At 32.4% G+C, this 25,543-nt stretch overlaps 1 protein-coding gene across 1 annotated transcript; it reads right to left on the bottom strand.

Annotated features, from left to right (window-relative positions):
- Positions 1-529: 529 nt before the first annotated feature.
- On the bottom strand, positions 530-15,819 carry LOC134707724 (1-acyl-sn-glycerol-3-phosphate acyltransferase alpha-like). Its single transcript, XM_063567732.1, has 6 exons — positions 15,588-15,819; positions 10,411-10,544; positions 8,815-8,990; positions 3,392-3,487; positions 1,914-1,986; positions 530-720 (listed from the first exon to the last, which is right to left on the bottom strand). Exons 1-6 carry the CDS (start codon positions 15,776-15,778, stop codon positions 566-568), a joined length of 825 nt encoding a protein of 274 aa, XP_063423802.1. The 5' UTR covers positions 15,779-15,819; the 3' UTR covers positions 530-565.
- Positions 15,820-25,543: the final 9,724 nt, after the last annotated feature.

Genomic DNA, 25,543 nt, shown 5'->3' with positions numbered 1-25,543 from the left:
AATATAAGTCAATGAAGCATAAAATGTAGTTTCGAGTAGCCTCCATTTTGTTTAATGCTGCTATAGCCCTAAATATGCAGGTTTCTCCCAAGTTTCATTATAGGAGGATAAAAAGTACACAAATGTATGAGATTTAAACACAAATACTCAATACTATAGATTCATTTATTTTCGCTATTTAATGCTTGGACACAGAACTTAATGTAAATCAATAATGGAGATAAAGTAAGACAGATTACTGTATGTAGAAGGCTGTCATACTTATATAGATGCACCAATAACCTAATTATCACATTATAGACCACATACTGAAATAGAACTGAACTTAGTAAGCACGAAGATGTTAGGCAACTGTAATTGTCCCCTCAACTCTGTTAGGGAAAAAAATAAAAATATAAGAGTTTCTCCATAATGTAAAATACCTGCAAAACTTAACTTCCTTATATGGTCGTCACTCCTGTGACATTGTATATAACAAAAAATTTCATACATAACAAAAATTTAAGCACTTTTCAAATTTACAGTACACTTCGATGCAGGATTTTTTTATTTGTTTCCATAAAAATTAATGATTGGCAAGTTTTGACTGTGTTGTTTCTAATGAAGTCTGATTAAAACAGTCTAACATTTGTTTCCTGATATAGTCTGCAAGTTTTGGGACGTCTTCTTCTGTTAGGCCTTTTGTTGATAACTTTGGCAGGCATGTGACAATGAATTTACCTGTAAATATAAATTAACATTATAACAAATTGTCAAAATATGAAAAATAGATGTGGGAAATATAAATAATGAGATAGGAAGACCCCCCCCCCCCCCCCCAAAAAAAAAAAAAAAAAAAAATAGTCAGAATCTAGTCTACAAGTGTTAATTTCAAATGTCAAGGTCTAAATCCTCCAGAATAAAGTAGAATTGTGAATTAACGTTAGTTACTATCAGATATCTTTCATAAAAAAACTTATTCCATAAATGTATAGAATCACTAATTCTGGCCCTGACACACAAAAATTACCAGAAACAGGTATACATCTTATACCAAATAGTTCCTAGACATAGCTGTTACTTTGTCAAAAACTAAAACATTTGGTTAATTCTATTTCAAATGAAAGCTTAAGGAGAAACACATTAGGTTGTAACTTTTTTAAACTGCAGACGAGCTTTCTGACTTAAGACAGGCAGATGAAAATGTGGCAGTTGTTACTAGGTTTTTGAAAATTAAAACCTCTTCTTTTTAGTATACTGTAAATTAAGAAATTTTTGAGTGCATTTATTATTGCGATTTGTGGTCCATTTAGACTATAATGTGATTTGAATTTTTGGGATATTAAGATATATCCTGTTTAATTTATATATGCAAGTTAAAATAATTGCTATTATAACCGTCTCGCATTTTTCCAATAATAAAAACATCGCAATAATTTCTGAATTTACAGTAGATCAGTGGATTATCATCTTGTGTTAACCCATCCTTTACCTCCTTTGATTGTCTGTTGGTACATTTTTTATGACCCACCTAAGATAGTAGAGGGGTAGATGTTTTCTTGTCTGTACGTCTGTCTGTCCATCCTTCTGTCTGTCTGTTCGTGCATCCGTACGTCAATTCATCCCGCTTCAGGTTAAAGTTTTTGGTCGATGTAGTTTTTGATGAAGTTGAAGTCCAATCAACTTGAAACTTAGTACACATGTTTCTTATATTATGATCTTTCTAATTTTAATGCCAAATAAGAGTTATGACCCCAATTTCACAGTCCACTGAACATGCTGAACATAGAAAATGATAGTGTGAGTGGGTCATCTGTGTACAGGGGACACATTCTTGTTTGAAGAAACTTTTATACATTATATTTCTTTGACCTTATCAGATCAAACAAGCATTTTTGTCTCTCGAATAATAAGGAAGACATCAAATTTCAAACCTGTTCCAAATTTCTTTTCTCTTTTGCTGTAGAAATCTGTATATGATGATATGACTACTGGTACAATAGGGACCTATGGAATAACAATGTTATTTATTAGCTTAATGTCTTTGGCACAAGCATCCCTGTAAATTTGAGATGAACAGCTGTTCTATTGTAAATGGGTTATGTCAAGTCCATGTAATGGTTTTATGTTTTGTTATGATTATATCATGGTTCTATTTCCGCACATAAAGTGATAAGACTAAGTGGAGCATTATTTGTGTTGTTGGGTGTCAGACCACCAATTACTCCCTCCAATTTAGAACGTATGTGAAAGTAGGCCTACTCTGACAAAAAATAGTGCATTTGTTGTCATTGTTTACTTAAACTAACCAACAAATTGGCAGAAATGAAACTTTTGTGAAAGAGAAATATACTTAGACCATTTTGAGCCAAAGTTATCTTATGAGTTTGCATTCAACATTCAGGATTAATGCACTCCATAGTATACTAATTTTAGATTTCCAGAAATTCAGGGGTTATTTTTAGTGATACCTCTATTACGGAGACCTCTTCTTTCTTATATGATTTTAAAGGTATGTTTAAAATTGGCATGTAGAAAACTGATAAATGTACAATTCAGGATACTGTGGATTCATTTATTTTCGTGGGGATCAATTTTCGTGGATTGAGGAAAACTAACATTTTCGTGGATATTTGAATACGTGGTTTGCCTATTTCTGTGTACAAAGCATATAGAAAGTTTGTAATTCGTTGAACATATGAATTCGTGGTTCACCTGTACCCACGAAAATTGGTATCCAACAAATAATAATGAATCCACAGTATACCTCGTTTCTATGAAGTTAAACATAAGGTAAAATATTTAGAAAGCTGTGATAATTGCAAAATTTGGTTGAACAGATGAAGGGACTTTCAATTGGTGGTCTAACACCTTTTAAGAATATTTCCTAAAACAATTTTTTTTTAATTCAAAGTAGAATAATAGCTGAACATGAATACATTAAAGAAAAACTGTTCTCGAGTTTGTTTGTTAGTGTTTTATGTGACTTTTAACAACCTTGGCTATATCATGGTGGCCTGTTTTTTATTAGTTGAGGAAACTTAAGAGAACCACCAACCTTTGGCAGGAAAGCACACAATAATTATCAATTAGGATCAGAGTTAATGCACTGCACCATGAGCAGTGTTTCACCTCAAACATTATAGTGAACCGTCTAAGGAGTACTGTAGATAACATACTAAGACCACCTGGTGCTCAATGCCCCCATTGTATTTGTGGTCTGATAGATATTTTGTTGGAGTACATTCAGACTGACTTTAAATTAAAACATTTTTTATGAATTTTTAGACTGTAATTTGTAAATATATTTCATTGTAAAAAAAAATTCTAAAAAGGCGCATGTGGAGTTTTTGTTTGTTTCCTAAAACATACGTTTCTTACTTTTTTTCTGTCTTAAATATAAATTTCTTACCTGTGCATTCACAGATAAATGAAAAGCTCCTTTCTTAAAGGGAAGCATCGCTCCTTCATGATTTCTTGTACCTTCTGGGAATATAAAAACTTTTACCTGCAAAATAAATGCAGCACATTAATAATAAATTTCTTTCCTTACACAATCAATATATTTGACTGCAGCTTAAATAAAATAGAACTAGAACACACCCGCGAAATCGCGGGCATATAGAGCTTGTGGACTGTTGTAGGATGATTTTTTGTAAAAGATAGTACCGGTAAATATGGGAAATTTCATAAAAGGTATCAAAAGCTTTCTCCCTTGTTCTAAAGTCCGATATTTGTTTCCTTTCTGTTAAATTCTAATATTTTCGTGTGTCTGGCCTCAGACCTCAATTATTCTTCTCCTTTGCTACAATGCTGCTTTTGGTAAAAGTCAAATAAAATTAACAATTTGAACCATTTCAAACATGAAATAAATCCAACTGCTTATATATAGACCATTATTAGTCTAATAAAATATGCTTCTAGGACAATCCGTCAGTGTTTTTTTTCTTTTGAGAGCCTTATTAAGAAGTCAATGGTAGGATATGAATCATGTATAAATGACTAAGGCTAATTTGATGGGTGGTCGGAGGGGTCCTGATCCCGAAATCCCGCGCTTAAAACCATGAAATCCAGAGATGCAGAATTAAAAGAAATACATATCCCGAAATCATGAAATCGAAAAATATATTCCTGGATCCAGTAAGGATCAATTCCCAAATCCCGAGCTTAAAAACACTCGATCCCTACGCCCCAAAAAATGCTCGCCTACTTTTAATCTCAAACTTACTTTCATTTTTGCCAAATCACTATTTTCCCTTTCAACAATAAATTGTATGCCCCATTTATGGGCATTATGTTTTCAGGCTAGTCTGTCCGTCTGTTCGCTCGTTCGTCCTTCCGTCCGGGTCTGTCCCGCTTCAGGTGAAAGTTTTTGGTCCAGGTAGTTTTAGATGAAATTAATCTGTTTTACTTATTTTAATATAATTTATGCAAGTGGTATGATCCCTTAAGCAGTAAACATTTCAAAGAAAACAGTAGACAGAATCAGGGCCGACTTTCTATACTAACATAGAAAGTCCCTGACAGAATATTTATAGTCTCCATGTATTAAAGTAGTATAATCGTAGTTTACATGTAGATAAACGCGAAAAATAATTGTCTTCTCTAAGGAGGTATAATAGTTGTGGTTCTTGCGATCTAAACACCATGATATAAAACGCGAAAAATAATTGACCTCTCTTAGGAGGTATAATAGTTGTGATTCTTGCGATATAAACACCATGATATGGAGAACGCTCTGAATGGCTAATTTTTTTTCCTCCATTTTTGTTATCCATCATACGATTGGCTTTACTTGTGTCAAATATATATATTCAACTGGTATGACCCCTTAAAAAGTAAACATTTCAAAGAAAACAGTAGACAGAATACAGAGAGTCTCTATATTTTAAAGTAACTATCATAATCGTAGTTTACATATAGATAAACGCGAAAAATAATTATTGTCCTCTATAAGGAGGTATAATAGTTGTGGTTCATGTGATCTCAACCCCATGCTATGGAGAACGCTCTGATTGGCTTATTCATTTTTCATATTTAGTTATCTATCATACGATTGGTTGTATTTGTGCATCTTTCAAACTGGAAATCTAATATATGACTAAAAGTTAGTCCGATGACGGAATCAAATCCGGACTCCTTTTTTGTCGTTTTTCTCCCAAAATAACTCAATCTGAATAATCATAAGAATGGATGACAAATGCGACTATGCATGTTACCTATAGGACACAGAGGCATGATGATTGATTTATTGTGAAAAAGAGAAGCGACACCAAAAATGAGGTCTTCTCGTTTAATAGTATAGATATTATTTTTTATGGATAAGAAAAATAATCCTGATTGACCATTTGCTCTTGTTAAAGCAGCTGATAATTTGTTGTGTTGCTTATACTAATTATAATTAAAATCAAAGAAGAATGCCCCTGCTTATAAATATACATCTAATTCAGTAATTTTTCCATTTATAAAGGGACATAATTTGAGAATAGTCAAAGTCATGCAACCAAAATTATAACTTGATCTGTGTTTTTGGTGGTTATAAGCATTCTCCGGGTGCGGGAATTTCTCGCTACATTGAAGACCTGTTGGTGACCTTCTGCTGTTGTTTTTTATTTGGTCAGGTTGTTGTCTCTTTGACACATTTCCCATTTCCATTCTCAATTTTATTGCATATATGTGAACCTACAGGAGTACAGTAATCCAGTTTTCAGGAGTCTCCTCCCGTCCTTTTGCTCAGAAGAAAAAAATCCTATGTTTAAAATATTGTATGAACGAAAATTTTCAGCCCCCAATTTTGATAATTTCTTACTACAATGTAAGATCATGTAACTGACGCGGGTGCTAAAGTTTACTTGTAAATCAAAGAAGATGTATAGTTATATGGCTTCACTTGACATGACAGCTTGGGTGTCAAACATACTGGTAATCAATAATGTTTACCTCTGGATAACTGTGGCTATGTAATAAAAACTTAACCCGAATAATTCAGTCGTTATATTCCGCTGATCTACGATGGCCTCGTGTGGGAGAAAATCGGACACGGAAAGGGCTTGAATTATTCGAGTTATTAATGTGTATTGAAAAATAATTAAAATAAAGTTTGGGTTACTTCCCTTTGATTTATCATGTTTTAAGTTATTTTTCTTTCAATAAGGAAAATTGTGAAAAGAATATGAATGAATTATATTTTAAACAAATATTCCAATATAAGGATGGTAAATAATAATTTAAAAAAATTGTATGAGGAATCTAGACCTCTTTTCAAGGCTTAAATTGAAATAAGTCTGACTAGGAATTTTTCCTGAAAAATATAGGTTTTTGTCATTGGACCAGTGTTAAAGCTATAAATAGTGAAATATTTGAGTCTTAAGTTTATGTAGAAATATGACTTACTCCAGTGCATAAAAATCATGCATAACTATTGTCATTGTTTGTTATATTTATTTATTTTAATCATGTTTAAAATATACATGTATACTATAGCATATTTCTTTCTTATTTGTCTATACTAATGTAAAGGAGACGGAGACATGAATACACAAAAAAAAAGTTCATAATGCTTTATTTACAAGCAGTTAGCAATCAATTATCAAAAACAAAATAATACAAAAAACGGAATCATTCATGATTCAAATAAAAAATAAAAGGGTTAACTATTACTTTCGGATGGAAAGTTGAAGGAATAACACTTTAAAAGACAATTTCTACATCATACGGTAAATACGGACAAAATTTATATCGATAAAAAACCTCCACATCTGAGTCCTAATCTCCTGACCGAAATTTCCTAATCTCCTGATCTGAGTTTCACAGTCCATCAAATGTATGGCATTGTGTATAAGTTTCAGAACATTGGGTTGAAGCAAAAAACTAGAGGCTCTAAAGAGCCTGTGTCGCTCACCTTGGTATATGTGAATTAAACAAAGGAAGCAGACAGTTTATGACAAAATTGTGTTTAGGTGATTTTGATGTGTTTGTACATCTTACTTTACTAAACATTCTTGCTGCTTACAATCATCTCTATCTATAATGAACTTGTCCGTGTAGTTTCAGTGGAAAATGTTAGTAAAAATTCACAAATTTTATGGTTAAAATGGTTAAAGATTGACTATAAAGGGCAATAACTCCTAAAGGGGTCAACTGACCATTTTGGTCATGTTGACTTATTTGTAGATCTTACTTTGCTGAACATTATTGCTGTTTACAATTTATCTCTATCTATAATAATATTCAAGATAATAACCAAAAACAGCAAAATTTCCTTAAAATTACCAATTTAGGGGCAGCAACCTTACAACCAGTTGACCCATTCATCTTAAAATTTCAGGGCAGATAGATTTTGACCAGATAAACAATTTTGTCCCTTGTCAGATTTGCTCTAAATGCTTTGGTTTTTGAGATATAAGCCAAAAACTGCATTTTACCCCTATGTTCTATTTTTAGCCATGGCGGCCATCTTGGTTGGTTGGCCGGGTAAAAAAACACAAATTTTAAACTAGATACATTAATGATGATTGTGGCCAAGTTTGGTTTAATTTGGCCCAGTGGTTTCAGAGGAGAAGATTTTTGTAAAAGTTAACGCAGGACGACGACGACCGACGCAAAGTGATGAGAAAAGCTCACTTGGCCCTTTGGGCCAGGTGAGCTAAAAAGTAAAAGTGCTTAAAACAACAAATTCAGCTATTTTTCCATTTATAAAAGGAACATAACTTGAGAATGGTGACATCCCCTTAATTTGAACTTAATCTGTGTTTGAAAGCATTAGTATTGGCCACAAGTTTCTTACATTTTTATAGCTAAACAGTTAGAGAACAGTAACCAATTTCAGGATGTACCTACAGATAAGGATATACCTTATTACCCCCTCTGCCACACAGGGGCATTATGAAAATTGGTATGACATAAAAAAACAGATGCACTAAACAAATATAGCTTGCAGTGATGAATTGTACTGAATTTAAACATACTTTTATTTATAATGAACTTATTCTGAAGTAAATATTTGTGGATCATATTGGTGAGATCAAGGTCAGGTGAACCCTGTCAAAAAGTTATGTTTACCTAATAGATTTTATAGAACCACATATAGTTGTCCTAAAACTCATGTTCATTGAAATAACAATCTTGTCAGCATCAATGAAAAATTGATAAATAACCCCTGAAACCCATTCCTAAGTTTCATAAATTACTACGAATGTCAACAAATAGATAAAACAGTCAAATCCATCACAAACAAATTCTTCAGACTTATCCCCTTTTTAGAATTGAAATCTTTTTAATTTCTTTGTATGTATTAAAAAAATCGACTTTGTATTTGTAGAGGAAATAATCATAAAATAATAAAGTACAAAAGATTTCATGTAAATTACAATGTATGCACATTTATTGCATTCATAACCTTAATGAGAAATTTACAATAGAAATCTAGACCAACCATCCCAATTTAGGATATAATAAACCTCACAGCACCTTAATTCAGTATCTTAAACTCTTCTTCAAATGATCTTAATGCATTTGAAATATGACTCTATGAGATGAGATGAAAAATTGTTAAATCATAAATAAAAGGAATAAATCTTGAACTTTATATAAATTTACACACCACAATAAGATCTTTCTGAAAAAAATGTAGCTTAAAAAATTTCCTATCAAATTCTGATTTCACCTAGAGGGCTTCACATGTCAGATGGATCTAGATTGTCTTGCGAAATATTGCAAGAATCTATAAAATACAACATCTACATGTATTAACACTCAATAGTGTATTACAGTTATATACTGAGGAAATTTATATAGTTTGTGACATGGCCATGAACCTTTTCATCAAATACATACTTTATTATTTCTAATTTCGTCTGATGTCTTTTGTATTGCATCCACAGCTTTATCTCTGTTTCCACGGTCAATAAAAACAGTTCCAACTAAGTAAAGTGCCAGTCCAAATGGTCCTAAATACATTAACTCTTTTTTAGCAAATGGCACACAGCGTTCAGGCCAAATCTCCATCATAGCTAAAAATAGATATAAAATGTCTGTTTACATAGATATAGGAAGATGTGGTGTGAGTGCCAACGAGACAACTCTCCATCTAAATAACAATTTATAAAAGTAAACCCATTATAGTTCAATGGTTTACTTTTATCCAATCATGCATGTTTTGTTTTTGTTTACTGTTTTGTCAGTAACCAGAACCATGTTTTTTTCATTTGAATTGTTTCACATTTTGTTCTGTCTTTTAAATTCTTGATAGTGGACTGTAAGAGTTTTAGTTATTGTTGAAGGCCATATAGATATACCTAAAGTTTCTTAAATCCATGTCATTTATGATGAGTTGTCTCATCGACAATCATACCACTTCTCCTTATTTTATATTACTAGTACACATCCTAGACATTGAGGGTTTGTGACTTAATTAAATTAGCACATCTATTTTAGCTAGGACTTTTGGTATTGGTTTGGACATCTGATGAAGTTACACAGTAAATTAGGACAACAACTTTATACTTGCAATATCTTTCTGTCCGAAATCTGTTCTTTATTTTCTTTTTAAGTTTCATTCTATCAGATATATCACAGATGAAATTATTTAAAATAGGTAGTTAGCAAACAATGAAAAATAAAAATACTGGAGTTTAGTGTAAAATTATTATATTGCAATTTGTTTTTTAGCTTCATATTTTCCTTTCTTATTTCAACTAATACCCAGGGTTATCATGGTTATTAATCACAGTTGTTTACTTGGTAACCAGTGCATTATAAAATGTAATTATTAAATTAAGTACATGAATTTGCAATCTTTGATATTTTAATAGCTTCTTTTGACGGCAGTGGTGCTTTTGCACCAATTACTGTTTTTCAGGGGTATCATTTCACTTTGCACCAAATTTTGTTTTCCAAATGTATCAATTGCGCTAATACACATATCTATCATAAATATTAATTCTTATTTTTGGCTTTCAAATTATCATATGTTTGGAGATATTTCACCTGGAGAGAAATTACTTGAAATGCATTATACAGTCCATGTACAGAAAGAGAAGAAAACTTATTGCTCTGCTGAATATTTAATACAAGACATATACCAAAAGAAGAAATGGAACTGAAAAAAAAGTGGCCCAAAAGGGTGCATTTTTGGCGCACACAGATATCTTCCCTTTTGACAACAGTACTTGACAGTAAAACATGTGGTTTAAAAAAAAGGTGAATAAATTTCAATTTCCTTAGGTTTTATCACACAAGTGTAAATTTCATCATTTATCTTCGTTTCTTTTGGAAAACGTTGAATTGTACAGGTACATGTACATGTATTGAAAGCATTTAATAAAATTAGTTACCAAATACAAGAAAACTTCTATTGAAAAGATTATCTGACGCTGATGGGACACAGCTTGTGTAATAAGGACCCTCCTTTTATACAATGTACCTACTTACCAAAAAAATCTAAGGAGCTTTGATGATTACAGACAATAATATAAGCCTCGTCATATTTGAGATTTTCTCTTCCTCTAACTTCTATAGACAAACCAAACAAACATCTCATATGATTGACTAACCAGTTGGCCAATCTGTAAAAAAAGAAAATGAAAGTCATTTACAATCGTAAAGGTTAGAAAAGTAAATATCAGATATTGAATGGTAAAAAGAGGGGAGGACATGGGAAAACTTTGCTAGAATCTGTTACAAAATTATTGAAAACTACACAGTGAATCTTTGTTGGTATCTTTTATAAAATTATTGTCAACTTTCCATGCTCATACAATTTAGCACTGAGCATTTTAATTGAAGACAATCTACTCACTGAATTAGTTTTTTTTTTGTGTTATTGGGTTGCATCTCTTTGTGTTTCACATATTTAATTCATAATCATCAAATATGATAAAACTTATATAGTAAGAATTTTTAAATAGTAAACAATGTTTGTCAGCAAAGATTGTCAATAAACTTTTAGGTAAACGAGGATAAGAAAACTTATTATGTAATTAAAAGACAATTTTGAACCATACTTCTTGAAAATACAATAAATATGATTGTCAATAATTAATTGTAAATTGCAAATGCAAATAAAAAAAAAAAGAATGACAAAGAGCAATGTAGAATAGTCACATCCCCAATATTAACTCCAAAAACATTTGATTTGATTATTTTCACACAACATGTTTCTTGAATAACTTTTATGGGGTGCATAAAAGACAAAAAGTTTGAAGCCAAATTATTATCGCTACTTTTGAACGTTAAAGACATGAAAACCAAAAGAGCCTAACAGTACTAGTACAGCCAAAAATGTCCATGCCCTAACCTGTGTTTCTGCCTATGTACCCTCGTTTATATGGCCTATAAAATTTGTGTCATATATACATGTATAAATATATATATTCATCATTTTATCTGCATGTCAATATTAAAGGGAGGCAACTCTATTAAGGTTGGATGGTAAATACCACCCGGACAATACTCCCCAAGTGGGCAATACTGGCAAATACTGGTCGATTGAAATTTTTATGTTTTTTTTAAATAAAGTAAAAACTTGATAAAAAGTCAAATATACCTAATCTTTAATCTTTATGCATGTGCCAAGTTTAGTTGTTTTTAGCTCTGTGGTATGTTTTGGATGTTCTCTGATAAAAAAAACACTTGTTCTGTCAGAAATGTACATGTATGTTGACTGAAAGATGCTCTTATATAAACTCCACCGTGGAGTCATTTTTTTAAATATTTTATATTTGCATTTTACCAGCTTTCTAATCATGCTTACATGTAGTTTACATTTAATATGCTTTAATCTTTAATTCCTAGTATGCTTTATGCCTGCTTATTACCACCTAGTTCAAACAATTATGTTGTCTTGAAAGACTGTTTTAATTCACTGCTAGGACGACTTACTGAGACGTCATAGTTATTTGGATGTATTTAGAGAGGAAATATTGGTGAATGGTCTTATCTTTGAGATGAAATTTAGCCAAAAAAAACTGTATATACACATGTATATTACATATACATGATGTATATCATTGTATATCATTCATCAAGATTTTAGAAAGTTACAAAATGTAGGTGCAAAAGTTTATTCTATACTCCTACGGTCAATCATCTTGAGTAGAGATCAGCTAACCACTTTAATAAAGCAGTAGATTCTCTTTCAAAGTCCAACTGAAAACATAATTTGTTCGTTAAGACTTTGCAGTAAGGCATCAAAGCAAAAGATTAACAACATTTCAAGACATAACAATTATTTGGACTATTTACCACCATGCATGATTCCTTAAAAAATTTGTGTTGTATTAATTTTTTCATGTGTATTATGTGTTGCATTGCTGTCTTGTATGTCAAGTATGTCAGTTAAAGGCTCATTAGAGCATACAATACACATTATCGCTATTTGTCCCCCATTACTGGACATACATGTAACACAGGTTCCCTTTAAACATTGTGTAAAATTTGACATCATAAAATAACAAGAATGTGTCCCCAGTACACAGATGCCCCACTCGCACTATCATTTTCTATGTGCAGTGGACCGTAAATTGGGGTCAGGACTATAATTTGGCATTAAAATTAGAAAGATCATATCATAAGGAACATGAATACTAAGTTTCAGGTTGATTGGACTTCAACTTCATCAAAAACTACCTTGACCAAAAACTTTAACCTGAAGCGGGACAGACGAATGAATGAACTGACGGACAAACGGAAGCACAGACCAGAAAAGATAATGCCCCTCTACTATTTTAAGTGGGGCATAAAAATTTGACGCTACAATTGAAAAGTGATTGTTGTATGACGTCAAAAGTTCAAGCTGGACAGATTCTCAGGTCAGCTGGAATTAGTGATAAGATGTATGTATGTTATGTCCTTGTTTGTATACAAGTTATGCCTAAACTAAAATAAAGCTTATTTATTTCAGGTCATCTAACAGTCTATTTGACTGTTCTGATTTTACTCAAATCTGTTAACATGATCATCAAAAATTTACATTTTGAAGATTATTAGGTAGCACCTGCCTCATATTACGATATGACCTGCAAACATACGAGGAAATACACTTCTATGGATAGCTAGTTTCCTTCAGGGCCGAACACAGCAGGTTGTCCTAGATGGAAAGAAGTCAGAAACATCAGACGCAACATCTTGAGTCCCCCAAGGAGCTGTAATAGGGCCTCTTCCCATTCTTATCTACATTTTAAAACAACCTGCCAGAACTACATGTAGTAGCAGTAAAGCTAAATTAATCGCAGATGATTGTTTATTTTACAGAAGGATATGTAAAGAGAAAGGACACATGGTCCATGCAATTCAAACCTGACAAATGCAAAGTACTACCTGTAACCAACAAATGAAAACCAATAACCATCAACTACACTATACATGGAAAAGACAGAAGTAGTAAAGAAACCTAAATACCAAGGCCCTCTTGTTGTCAAGCTGGTATTACGAGTAAATAGACCTTCTGTCACTTTTGAGTCATATACACCTGTTGTTATCTTGTATGTTTCTATCATGTTGCCTCTTAGCCTTCTAAATTTTAAAGTTGGAATTTTCAGAATTTTTAAGCCTTCTTCGTATGACAATAAATTTTTGAGAAGAAATATCAATTCCTGTCCAAATAATATCAAGGCACAATGTTATACCACACTAGTAAGACCACTACTGTCTCAGCATTTTAACAAACTCTTCACTTTACCATGTTTACTACCATCTGCTGTCGTCACAGCTTCCTTATTGGAAGGATTCAAAGACAGCCTCCAGACGGTATCGGGGCTGTTCGCCCTAATAACATGTTTGCCCTGGGTACGTTCGCCCTGAGTTCGTTCGCCCAGAGAGTCTGTTTGCCCTAGTAAAAAATATTGATATTCAGGGCATTGAAGTTGAAAAAAACTTATTCAGATATGTCTATGGTATATATTCTTGAAATTTATGGAAACAGGGAAATATTTAAAAGTTTATGGCTTGTTTAGGATCGTTAATTGTTCAATGACAAAATAAATTGGATCACTGATTATTGTGATACTTGTCTTTTAATGATTTACTAATAAAAAATCAAAAGTTTTGTTTTGATGAAATATTCAGCTTGAAATTAATTAACACAATGATGTACAAACTGTAAATCACGAAACGGATTTACAAGTTTAATATTATACTCGGAGACTAGTGCATATAGCCATGATTGACTGAATACAATTATTTTGTTAACACATATCAAAGGGAAAATGAATGTGGCAATATAAATATTCTGTCAATTTGTTAACAAACTTTTACATATCATTTGTTCAAATACTTAAAATTAACAACAAACTGAAGAACAAATAGAAAAAAATAAAAATCTGGGCGAATGGACCCTGGGCGAACAGGACAGGTATCAGGGCGAACATTTAGTATGGCGAATGTGAATCAGGGTGGATGGACCCGGATTCCCTACAGACACTTGCTTTATGTTTATAATACATTGCAGTTTTAATTGTATATATATCGTAGTGTCATATGTTTTCGTATGTCATATGTTTTCGTATCAACCACAATTCGTCGGTTTCGAATGCATAAGCGTACATTGTGGCATGTTTTTCTGTTCCTATATTTAGAACAACAACACCACTACAACTTGACATATTTAAAACATATTCAATGTCGCTTTTTAAAGACGTTAGAACAAATTAAATTAAACTGACCTATTTAGCCATTTTTATTTAATGTCAAAAATATGCATCACTAGAATAGTTGTGGAAAAAAATTCTGTAGGGTTAAAATAAAGTCCAGATATGTTTTTTGCAAGTCAGACACCGGATTTTCAAGACATATGACTGTCATGTGTTTTTTTGTCAATTTTAATAACAAACCATCGAGTTAAAATTGGCAGGGTTCTTATATAAAATGGTTGTTCAAAATCTAATTATTCAATATTTCATTGACATTTTTTTTTATACATCTTTGATACATGAAGGTGAAAACAGTCTTAACTTTTTATATTTAATCCTAAATTTTGAAAACAGCATTTTATTTTAGAAAAAATAAGGTATTTTGTAAAAACCAGGTGCCAATCTGAAATTAATCAAAATCTAAAAATTTCAGCACACAAAACACCAACCTTACACTATTTACCAGTAATTTTTAGTAGTGAAAAGTATTAAATAACCTTTTTTATGATTCAAGCGATCACCAGAACCACGACTTTAGAAAATATTAATTTCCGGATTTTGTAGTCATTTCCTGCCCGTGTACTGATCCAATTTTTATTTCATACGAAAACATATGACGCCGTTTTTTTGACATACAAAAATCGCAAAGTAATCGGAAACAGTAAAAAGTCGTAGTAAGCATTGACAAAAAAACTAGATACCTAAAATCAATCTACAGGACATGCTTTTTAAATTTGAGTAAACACCTGAATAAAAACTCAACAGTGAAAACCGTAAGCAGTGAAAATTGTTATTAGTACGAAAACACATTACACGATGATATATATATATTACCGCAATGGCATTTAACCGAATTTGTGTACATAGTTTGTCAGAAGGATGTTCCCTTTGGCCAAATATAAATAGTCATTTGCGATAATAAAACAGAGGTGGTATTCAAATTATTGAAAGAAGAGAAAAAGAAGAAGAAGAAGCACTTACCGAGCATTTTCTGGTCGTCGTGGACGTAACAAAGAGTAGAACATTACCACTATGCCAACCAACATAACAAGTATATAATATAAGATAAACTTTGCATAATACTTAAAAGTGTTGTTCAACTCATAAATTATAGGTAAAGTCAACAGACAGGCTATGACAGCCCACTGCAACCAGTCTAATCCAATCAACATCTCAAAATCACAATTTTTTTAAAGTTCATCGCAAAAACGGAAGTAGGATCAAAGTACATATATTGTAAAAGCGTTATCGGAGACGGACATTTTGCGGAATATCAATCTCCCATACAGACAGAGTTATCGTCCTTTCCTCATCAAAAGATTTAGATTGCCTAATTTTAAGGAAGTTTTACCGTTTTTGATTATTATCTTGAATATTATTATAGATAGAGGTAAACTAATATGAGGCAGGCATAACCTGTGAATGGGGACGAAGTCTGTATGTATTTTTTTTTAATTCAATCATGCTGATGAAAGAAACCGAAATACCATACGTAACGTTCCCGATTTTGGTTCTGTTGTTAGGGAATTAGCTGTGACGTTCTTTAAGTTATGACGTCATATTCGATGTAAACAAAAGAAACGCTTTCATCAGGTAACGTTTTTATCATATCAAACAATTATTAAATTTGAATTTGTATTGAGATTCAATCTTATATTTTACTAGACTGATAAATATAATTTTTATTTCAAAGTCTCATGCAAACAAGACAGATATATGCGCAAATGCGGGAAAACCGGAACAGGAAGTAGATCTGAAAAAAAACGTTAACGATTTTGAGTTCATTAGTACAATGAAAAATTCGGGAAATTTTCCCGATTTTTTATTTTTTTTTTTATTTTATTGATTTTTCTACCGTAATTGGGGACTTCGTCCCCATATAAACAACAATAATGTTCAGCAAAGTAGGTTCTACAAATTAGTCAACATGATCAAAATGGTCAATTGACCCCTTAAGGAGTTATTGCCATTTAAAGTAAATTTTTGAAAATTTTTAGTAATTTTTTGAAATTTAAAAAAAAATCGTCTCTGAAACTACTGAGGCAAAAACCAAACTTGTCCACAATCATCATAAGAGAGTATTTAGTTTTAAAAATGTGTCGAATGACCCTGTCCGTGAACCAAGATGGCAGGCATGGCTAAAAATAGTAGTATAGGGTAAATGCAGATTTTGGTTTATATCTCTGAAACTAAAGCATTCACAGAGCAAATCTTACTGGTGGCAAAAATTATTCATCAGATTTTAGTTATTTTGGCCCTGAAATTTTCAGACAAATCCAACAACCAGTTGTTGGGTTGCTGCCCCTGAGTTAGTAATTTTATGGAAATTTTTCAGATTTTAGCTATTATCTTAGATATTATTATAGTATTTAATGATATCTTACACTATAAATTATGATTTTAACCTTATTTAACATGATTTCCAAAGCATCAAATACAGGTGAGCTACACACTCTAGTTTTGGGGTTCTGATTGGTAGTGGCTTTGTTGATATAGATCATAATATGAAGTCACTACCTCTCCTTGCCGACCTCTTTTTATTTTCATATGAATCGGAGTTTCTCCAGACACTAGTCAAAAGCTCCAAGGAGATTAAATAAGTCAGATTATTTAATTTCACTTTCAGGTATATTCATGATGATCTTTCCACATTTGTTCCATTACCAATCCGAACTTTTCTGATTAGGTTCCATTAATAAAATACTCGTCATAGATACCAGGCCATGATTTTGTATTTACGCCAGACGCGCGTTTCGTCTACTAAAGACTCAGCAGTGACGCTCTAATCTAAAAAAAGATTTAAAAACTATATATTTCCCAGAACTATTTATTACAGAAACAACAGACACGGCTTCCTCCGCCTCATTTTTAGACTTATGCCTCGAATTTGACATACACAGTCATCTCAGTACCAGAATCTATGACGAACGAAACGACAATTCCCCCACCTTTGTAGCAATACTAACCTTATCTGTATATGGGATATACATTTCCCAGCTTATTCGATGTTTAAGAGTTTGCAGCTCCTATTCGGACTTTGTAAAACGTCACCAGTGTTTGAGCAGGCAGTTGAGGAACCAGGGGTAATTCAAAGAACGTCTCGTCCTTTTTCTAAAAAAGTTCATCGGAAGGTGCCAATACATTGTTGATAAATATTTCGTATCAATTTTTGATGGTCTTGGTGTATAGATTCTGCGTCCTGTTTATCATCTTAATAACGTGCTATATTGTTCTTTTATTTGTCTTTGTTCAATTATTAATAGAACTTTTACTGTTTGTTCTGTTTTTGGTGGTATCCATTTGACGTGCCTCGGTACTTATGCATCCCGTCAATGTGTTGTTTGTATTATCTTTCATTTTTGCTGATGTTTTGTTTTATCACAATGGCTCTGTTATACTTAGAGTATGTCCAAGGTCAGTTATAATGGTTGAAAATGCCTGTAGTGGCACGAGGGGACACGAGCAAACTCTTAGGGCCATTACATCATTGGAGGCCTTACTTACTGACAGAGGACAAACAACAGGGTAAATTTAAAAACACCTATCTCTTAACAATTTTATTAACCAAACAGTTAAAGCTTAATATCTATAAAAACCAAATCATAATCTTTATGTATGGAGAAATTGTATGTATATGGACGGCTACAGTGCAGGCGATTTGGTGTCACGATATCTTAGTAGCATGGGTTCAAATCCCGGTGAGGGAAGAAAACTAGAGGCTCTCAAGAGCCTGTGTCGCTCACCTGTTACTGTATTTACTGATGTCGGTCATCTTGGTTGGTAGGTGGGGTCATTAGACACTTTTATTAAATAGATACCATAGTAATGATTGTGACCATGTTTAGTTTAATAAGGCCCATAGTTTTAGAAAAGAAGATTTTTGTACAAGTTACAAAAACGACGAAAAGTTGTTCAAAATTGACTATAAAGGGCAATAACTCCTTAAGGGGTACTCTTACAATTTTAATCATGTTGACTTATTTGTAGATCCTACTTTGCTGAACAAAATTGCTGTTTACAGTCTATCTCTATCTATAATAGTATTCAAGATAATAACCAAAAACTGCAAAATTTCCTTAAAATTACCAATTTTAGGGCAGCAACCCAACAATGAGTTGTCAGATTCATCTGAAAATTTGCGAGGATATAGATCTTATTTTGATGGACATTCAAATCTTGAAAGATTTGCCCTAAATGTCTTAGTTTTAAAGATATAAATCAAAAACTGCATTTTACCACTATGTTCTAATTTTAGCCATGTCGGCCATTTTGTTTGGTATGCGTGTCATCGGACACATTTTTTTAACTATATATCACAATGATAATTATGGCCAAGTTTGGTTAGATTTGGCCACGAAGTTTCAGAGAAGAAGATTTTTGTACAAGATACAAAAACTGATGAAAATTTGTTAAAAATTTACTATAAAGGGCAATAACTCCTTAAGGGTTTGACTGACAATTTTGGTCATGTTGACTTATTTGTAGGTTTTACTTTGCTAAACATTATTGCTGTTTACAGTTTATCTCTATCTATAATAGTATTCAAGATAATAACCAAAAACTGCAAAATTTCCTTAAAATAACCAATTCAGGGGCAGCAACCTAACAACGGGTTGTCCGATTCATCTGAAAATTTCAGGGCAGATAGATCTTGACCTGATCAACAATTTTACCCCATGTCAGATTTGCTCTAAATGTTTTGGATTCAAAGATATAAGCCAAAATATACATTTTACCCCTGTAATCTATTTTTAGCCATGGCGGCCATCTTGGTTGGATGGCCAGGTCACCGGACACATTTTTTAAACTAGATACCCTAAGGATGATTGTGGCCAAGTTTGGTTAAATTTGGCTCAGTAGTTTCAGAGGAGAAGATTTTTGTAAAAGTTTACGGACGACGGACGACGGACGACGGACGACGGACGCAGGACGACGGACGACGGACGCCAAGTGATGAGAAAAGCTCACTTGACCTTTCAGGTCAGGTGAGCTAAAAAATGCGAAAGCAAATTTACAGATCTAAAATTGTGGGGTTGATGTTTAGACGAGTTGTATATACATAATGTACACAGACATGTAGCACCATCACTGCTGGTGATCCGATGGATAAATCTGTTGCAGAGTTGTCACTGGCTCGGACGTACTTATAAATATAATTATTTTCTGTGGCGATCTTGCATTAATTTGTAGGATCCATTACTATAGATAATTTAGCTGATCTGCAAGATTAACATCTTTATGCCTTATATATCACGTACTGTAGTACGACGCTAGATTAAAACTGACGTGGAAAGGTAACACACGGCCACCGAGAGCTTTTTATGAAACCCAGGTGGTCGTGTGGTCTAGCGGGACGGCTACAGTGCAGGCGATTTGGTGTCACGATATCTCAGTAGCATGGGTTCGAATCCCGGCGAGGGAGGTCTTACATTTATCGGTTGATGTTTAGACGAGTTGTATATACATAATGTGCACAGCCATGTATCACCATCACTGCTGGTGATCCGATGGATAAATCTGTTGTATAGTTGTCACTGGCTCAGACGTACTTATATATTATATATATATATAATATATATATGATATGTCACACATTATTTTGATACTAAATTTTCTATTTCAAACTGTCTTTATATCATATCGATTGCTATTGTGTACATTTCGTATGCAGCAGGCATATTATATTTATTCAATTGTAACGATCTCGAAATTCGCTATGACTTTAAATGTCCGAAATATTTGTATACATCTGAAACATGCAAGATTATAAATTTATATTTGTCAATAAATAACCTTTTAAACTCTAAGCTTATGCAAACATCTTACAACTTTTATTCGGTCATATCAAAGACACACATGATTCAATTGATTGATGGATTGATCACCTATCGCAATTCTCTTTGATGAATTAAATCACTTAATTATATAATTTCTGTTTACAACATGACCCCAACAAACTGTGTTGTTATAGAAACTTTATTTGGTATTTAAAGAAAGATAGGTTATATTCATGGACTCCGTTTGGATATGCCAACGAGAGCACATGAACTGCGTTCGGAATTTCCATCGCAGTCATACATATTGTTTTTGGTAGAAATGCAATATATAAAAGAATCATTTAATGTTATAAGATATAACATTTAAGACATGTAAATGTAAATAGTTTATGGTTGTCCTATTCAAAGCAATTCAGGCCTATGGCATTCACAATACAAAATTCCATTCTAGATTCAAAACTTAAAACTAGATGAAATATTATAGAATGTTCGTCTTCCCCAGAAATGATAACAAATGAAAATCCGTATGGGCCCTGATAATTTATAATGGCCCTGCCTTTTTCGTATATTGTCACTGTTATTTTTCATAATGGTACTGTTTATTCACAATAAACTTGTTTATTCATAATGGCCCTGTATTATTGCCCTAGCTATGAGTCTGTAGTGTGCAGGTTTTGCTTGTATAAATCAGTCTATGGAAGAAGTGAATCGATAAAAACTTTCCTTATATCACAGAGCGATATTGTCTAATATCAAATGTAAATATGCACACAAACCATGCGGAAAATGTTGTTTTCAGCAACGAAAAAATAAGAAAATACTTACTTTTAAACTCATTGTTCAAATATAAACACCAATTGAGTCTAAATATACATTGAGAAGTTTATAGTTATAAGCTAAAGTTTATGTTCGTGTTAAATTTGAAGTGCTGTGAAGTTTCTTATATACATAAATAAACAATGCGATACTTTTAAAATATCAATGCGATACTTTTAAAATATCAATGCGATACTTTTAAAATATCAATGCGATACTTTTAAACTATCATAGCAGTGTTTTTCTTATATCAATATTAGTACCGATTAGTATTAATATTAGACTTTTGTACCCATATTTTGACAATTTTACCTGTTATGTCTGTTTTGTTCCCGCATCGTTGTAAATATGATACTATCATAAATAAGATTGCTCAAATAGACTAGGGTTTGGTTAAGTATTGGGATGAAGTAGATATAAAACCCGAAGTAATTTAAGCAAATGTAACCTGATAAATTTGATTCTCCATCAATGTTTTTGTAGCTTTTTTTTTTTTTTTTTTACATCTATTTCTCTTCTCCACATATCAAGTACATATTTCGTCCAATTCGACAAAATATGACAAACTAACAGTACTTTAGTTCAGCAAAGAATGACAGGATAACTCACCTTGTCTATTCTCGCGAGATCTCATTTAAGATATGATACTATCATAAATAAGATTGCTCAAATAGACTGGGGTTCGGTTAAGTATTGGAATGAAGTAGATATAAAACACAGTCATACTTCACCTGAATAATGGAAGTTACCATACAGAAACAAAACAAACCTTAAGAATTCCCAAAACTCATCCCAAAACTCAAACCTTAAAATTAGTCCATATGCTGGCAGCTTTGAAAGCAGAGATACATATTCTGGTTCCAGAGGACGTAGTTAACTTACAACAAGGTGCAATTATTCAATTTACTTAGTACACGTCGAAAAGTCTCACTGTGAACTAAAGATGAAGAATGACAATCAAATAGCCATCGCATGTTAATCTTGTTTAAATCTTTATTTAAAATGACTTTCGTGTCAAATATTGTTAATCATATATCCCAAAACTCCCTTTATATACACATTAGTGACACGAATTAAGAGAACTGTCAAAACTTCTAATAATGCAATCGAAAGATGACAGACGAAGACAAATGGGTCAGAATGAAACTGCTACTGGCGCCCTTATGGCAAAAACCTATCCGTAAGCTCAACACAAGAAGAACCATATATAGAAGGACAGCAAATATTCAATGTCACACACAAGGGCAAGGTGCACTTCAAACAGTTATCTTGTTCGGGCCGTTCACAAAATTAACATTTGAATAAGAGATATAGAACCTTGTAACTGAAAAAAATTTCAACTTATATTATATATTTCAAAACTGGATTCGTCTGCGTTTTTCAGCCACCTCGGCACAAAGAAAGTTTACAGATGTAGAATTAACAAACTGAATAACTCACTCTTGAATATCTATTACAAAATCTATTCGAAACCACTCCACATGATTCATTACATATTGCATTAACAATAAATCGCCCCATATGTAATGTCTCCACCTCAAAATTAAACCCTTAATAATTTTTTTAAGGTATGCACTCATATCAGATTATGAAATAATATATAAAGCTTTAACAGCCAGTAATGCCTCCTCTGTGTTTGAGCGTCAAAACAAGACAATTTTTATTCTTAAATCTGCCACCTATCCACCTCCAACAGAAGCGACTTTTTTATTTTTATTTTATAACAACATAATAATATTTATTCATCTGATCTTGCTTGTTACAAGTTTTACCAAGACTCCAAGCTTCTCTTGATTTACCCTGTTACATTCCACGGATTATAAAGGGAAATAAATAGCTGATCCAACTTATTAACTTATAAAAATAATATAAAGGTTGTATAGTTGTCTTATGCAAAGATTTATCAATGATAAAAATTCTTTCTAATTGACGAATAACATTGGACACCTTGATTTATATGCATCAATTCTTTTTTAAATTCATTTTCAAAAATACTAAAGACATCAACAGTTTTTTGTTCTCTGCTCGGATACATAGTATGACTTATAAATAGAAACCTTTGCATACTTTCTATTTATCAAATACCCTTTTTTTTTTTTATTTTCTGTATATTTTATTAAGCAAAGTCCGTAATGTTAAATCAGCATCTCCTAAAAATTGAAAATAACATGTTAAATAATTTCTTGCGTCCGAAGCACAAGCTACACGTATTTTCTACATTATACTGATGTGCTCCTTTTTATAGTATGTAAAAATATACTATCTACTCCAACAATACGTATTTCTACTACTCGAACACACCTTTACCTAATAAGTACACCGAAAAATCAAATTAGACCACTTTCGAGTTCATCCGTCACCGGAAAAAACTCGTCAATTATACGCGCCTTTATCACCGTAATTTGTGCGTTTAGGGGCGTCGTCACTTCCATTCCAATGTTGAGCGAGTGGTTGGAAAACTATAATTCTATATTGTACGAATTATTCGGCAAATTGAATTCTCAAAATTGACAACCAGCACTGCTGTCATTAGGGAATTGTCAATAAGTACCTACAGAACAACCATTATTTCTAGTTTATCCTACACAGTGACGATCACTAAGACGCTTGATGAACGTAAATAGTGCAGGGATACAGGCGAGCCCCTAGATCTGGTAAATGACGTCATAAAGCGGAAGAAGGGATCCCGTAGACCGCCCTACGTCACGATTCATGAATTATGCATATTCTATTTATAGGCTATTTATAAACGATTCTGAAAATACTTATTCTAAAAATAGAATATTCTCAACATGTACAACTATTAAAAAAAACGACTCAAAATCATTAACTTTCATGTAACACGGTGAATTTGCTTTATTTATTTTTTATCACATGAAAAAAAGGAAAATGTACCGCATTACAGTAGCATATATCATTGTGAAAATCATTGTGAAAATATATATATACAGATTCCTTTTTAAAATACATATGATACATTTGATATAGATATGATAAACAGTAGTACTTTAAAAGTGCCTTAATTATGTTGTAAAGACCTGCAAATGTCACATGCACGTGGTCCCATGGCTTTGGATGTACTATGGAATTAATAATATTTGTATTATCCGTTTAAAAGAGTACGTATTTTTATGTAGGCAAATTGAAAAAAAGATATAGCCTACACATGTTAAACATGTTACACGTACTAAATTAAGGCTTTACAGGAGTGTGAGAGGATGTTTAAACTGGTCTGCGTTTAAAGAAACGAATATGTAATCTGACCCCCTGTTGTCTGACCATTCTACTATAGCGGGACGTTCTATAGGAACCATTAATTGTTACTTGTTTACAATAAAGCTATGTGAGGGCGTTCTACATGATCCCCTGTTGTATGAACCCTGTATATTTACTACAGAACGTTCTATAGGATTCCTTATATTGTTTGTTTATCATGTATACACTAAAGGACGTTCTACAGGATCCCCTGGACAGTCTACAGGATCCATTGTTGTCTGAATATTATATATATATATATATCTAGTATAGTATAGAACGTTCTATAGGAACAAGTTTCTGGTCAGGATTCTTCTGAAAAAGCTCATACCAAATTTATGAAATACATTCTTGGTGTAAACAGAAAGTCAAGTAATATATGAGCTGTAATGTCAGAGATTGGTCGATTTCCTTTGTATTTTACTATAATTTTATCAATGTAAAAATATTGTCATATATAAAATAAAAAAAAGAAGATGTGGTATGATTGCCAATGAGACAACTATCCACAGAGACCAAAATGAAACAAATATTAACAACTATAGGTCACCATACGGCCTTCAACAACGAGCAAAGCCCATACCGCATAGTCAGCTATAAAAGGGCCCGATAAGACAATGTCTTTGTTCTAATTGCTCACTCAGTAAAGGTGAAGATGAGCTTCATCTTTTTATTAGAATGCCCTCTTTATGATATTCAAAGGGACGATTTTTCCAAGACATTTCTAACAATTGTTATAATTTTATAAATTTAAAATCTTCTAAATTTTTATGGCTCTTGACCCAAAAACATGTTACTCTTAAGGAAAAACTGGGCTGTTCTATTGGTGACTGTTTTGAATTAAGGAGATCAAGTATGAACTCTGACACTAAGTCAAGTAAACAATTTGAGAATAAATACATATATAATGTAATTTTATTAGTTTTTGGCTTGATTCTGACCAATGCTCATTTTCCAAATGTATATGTGTTCGCCTCTATTATTGTTGTTGTTACCAATTATGTAAATCAATTGTATCTGATTTTATGCCCTTTATGGGCACTGTAATTTTGGAGAAAAAATATATATAGGATCTCATATTGTTTGTTT

Source organism: Mytilus trossulus, chromosome 2, assembly GCF_036588685.1.
Source record: "Mytilus trossulus isolate FHL-02 chromosome 2, PNRI_Mtr1.1.1.hap1, whole genome shotgun sequence".
Classification (NCBI taxonomy): Eukaryota; Metazoa; Mollusca; class Bivalvia; order Mytilida; family Mytilidae; genus Mytilus; species Mytilus trossulus.
Note: the sequence above shows the minus strand (reverse complement) of the source record. Positions and strands in the feature narration are given on the sequence as shown.

Excerpts from the sequence above, each read along its gene's own strand:
- LOC134707724 (XM_063567732.1), bottom strand. The coding sequence starts at position 15,778 with ATGTTGATTGGATTAGACTGGTTGCAGTGGGCTGTCATAGCCTGTCTG. Across the intron at positions 3,488-8,814 it reads ACGAAATTAGAAATAATAAA|GTAAAAGTTTTTATATTCCC; the intron begins GTATGTATTTGA and ends TTTATTTTGCAG. Across the intron at positions 1,987-3,391 it reads ATTTATCTGTGAATGCACAG|GTCCCTATTGTACCAGTAGT; the intron begins GTAAGAAATTTA and ends GTTATTCCATAG.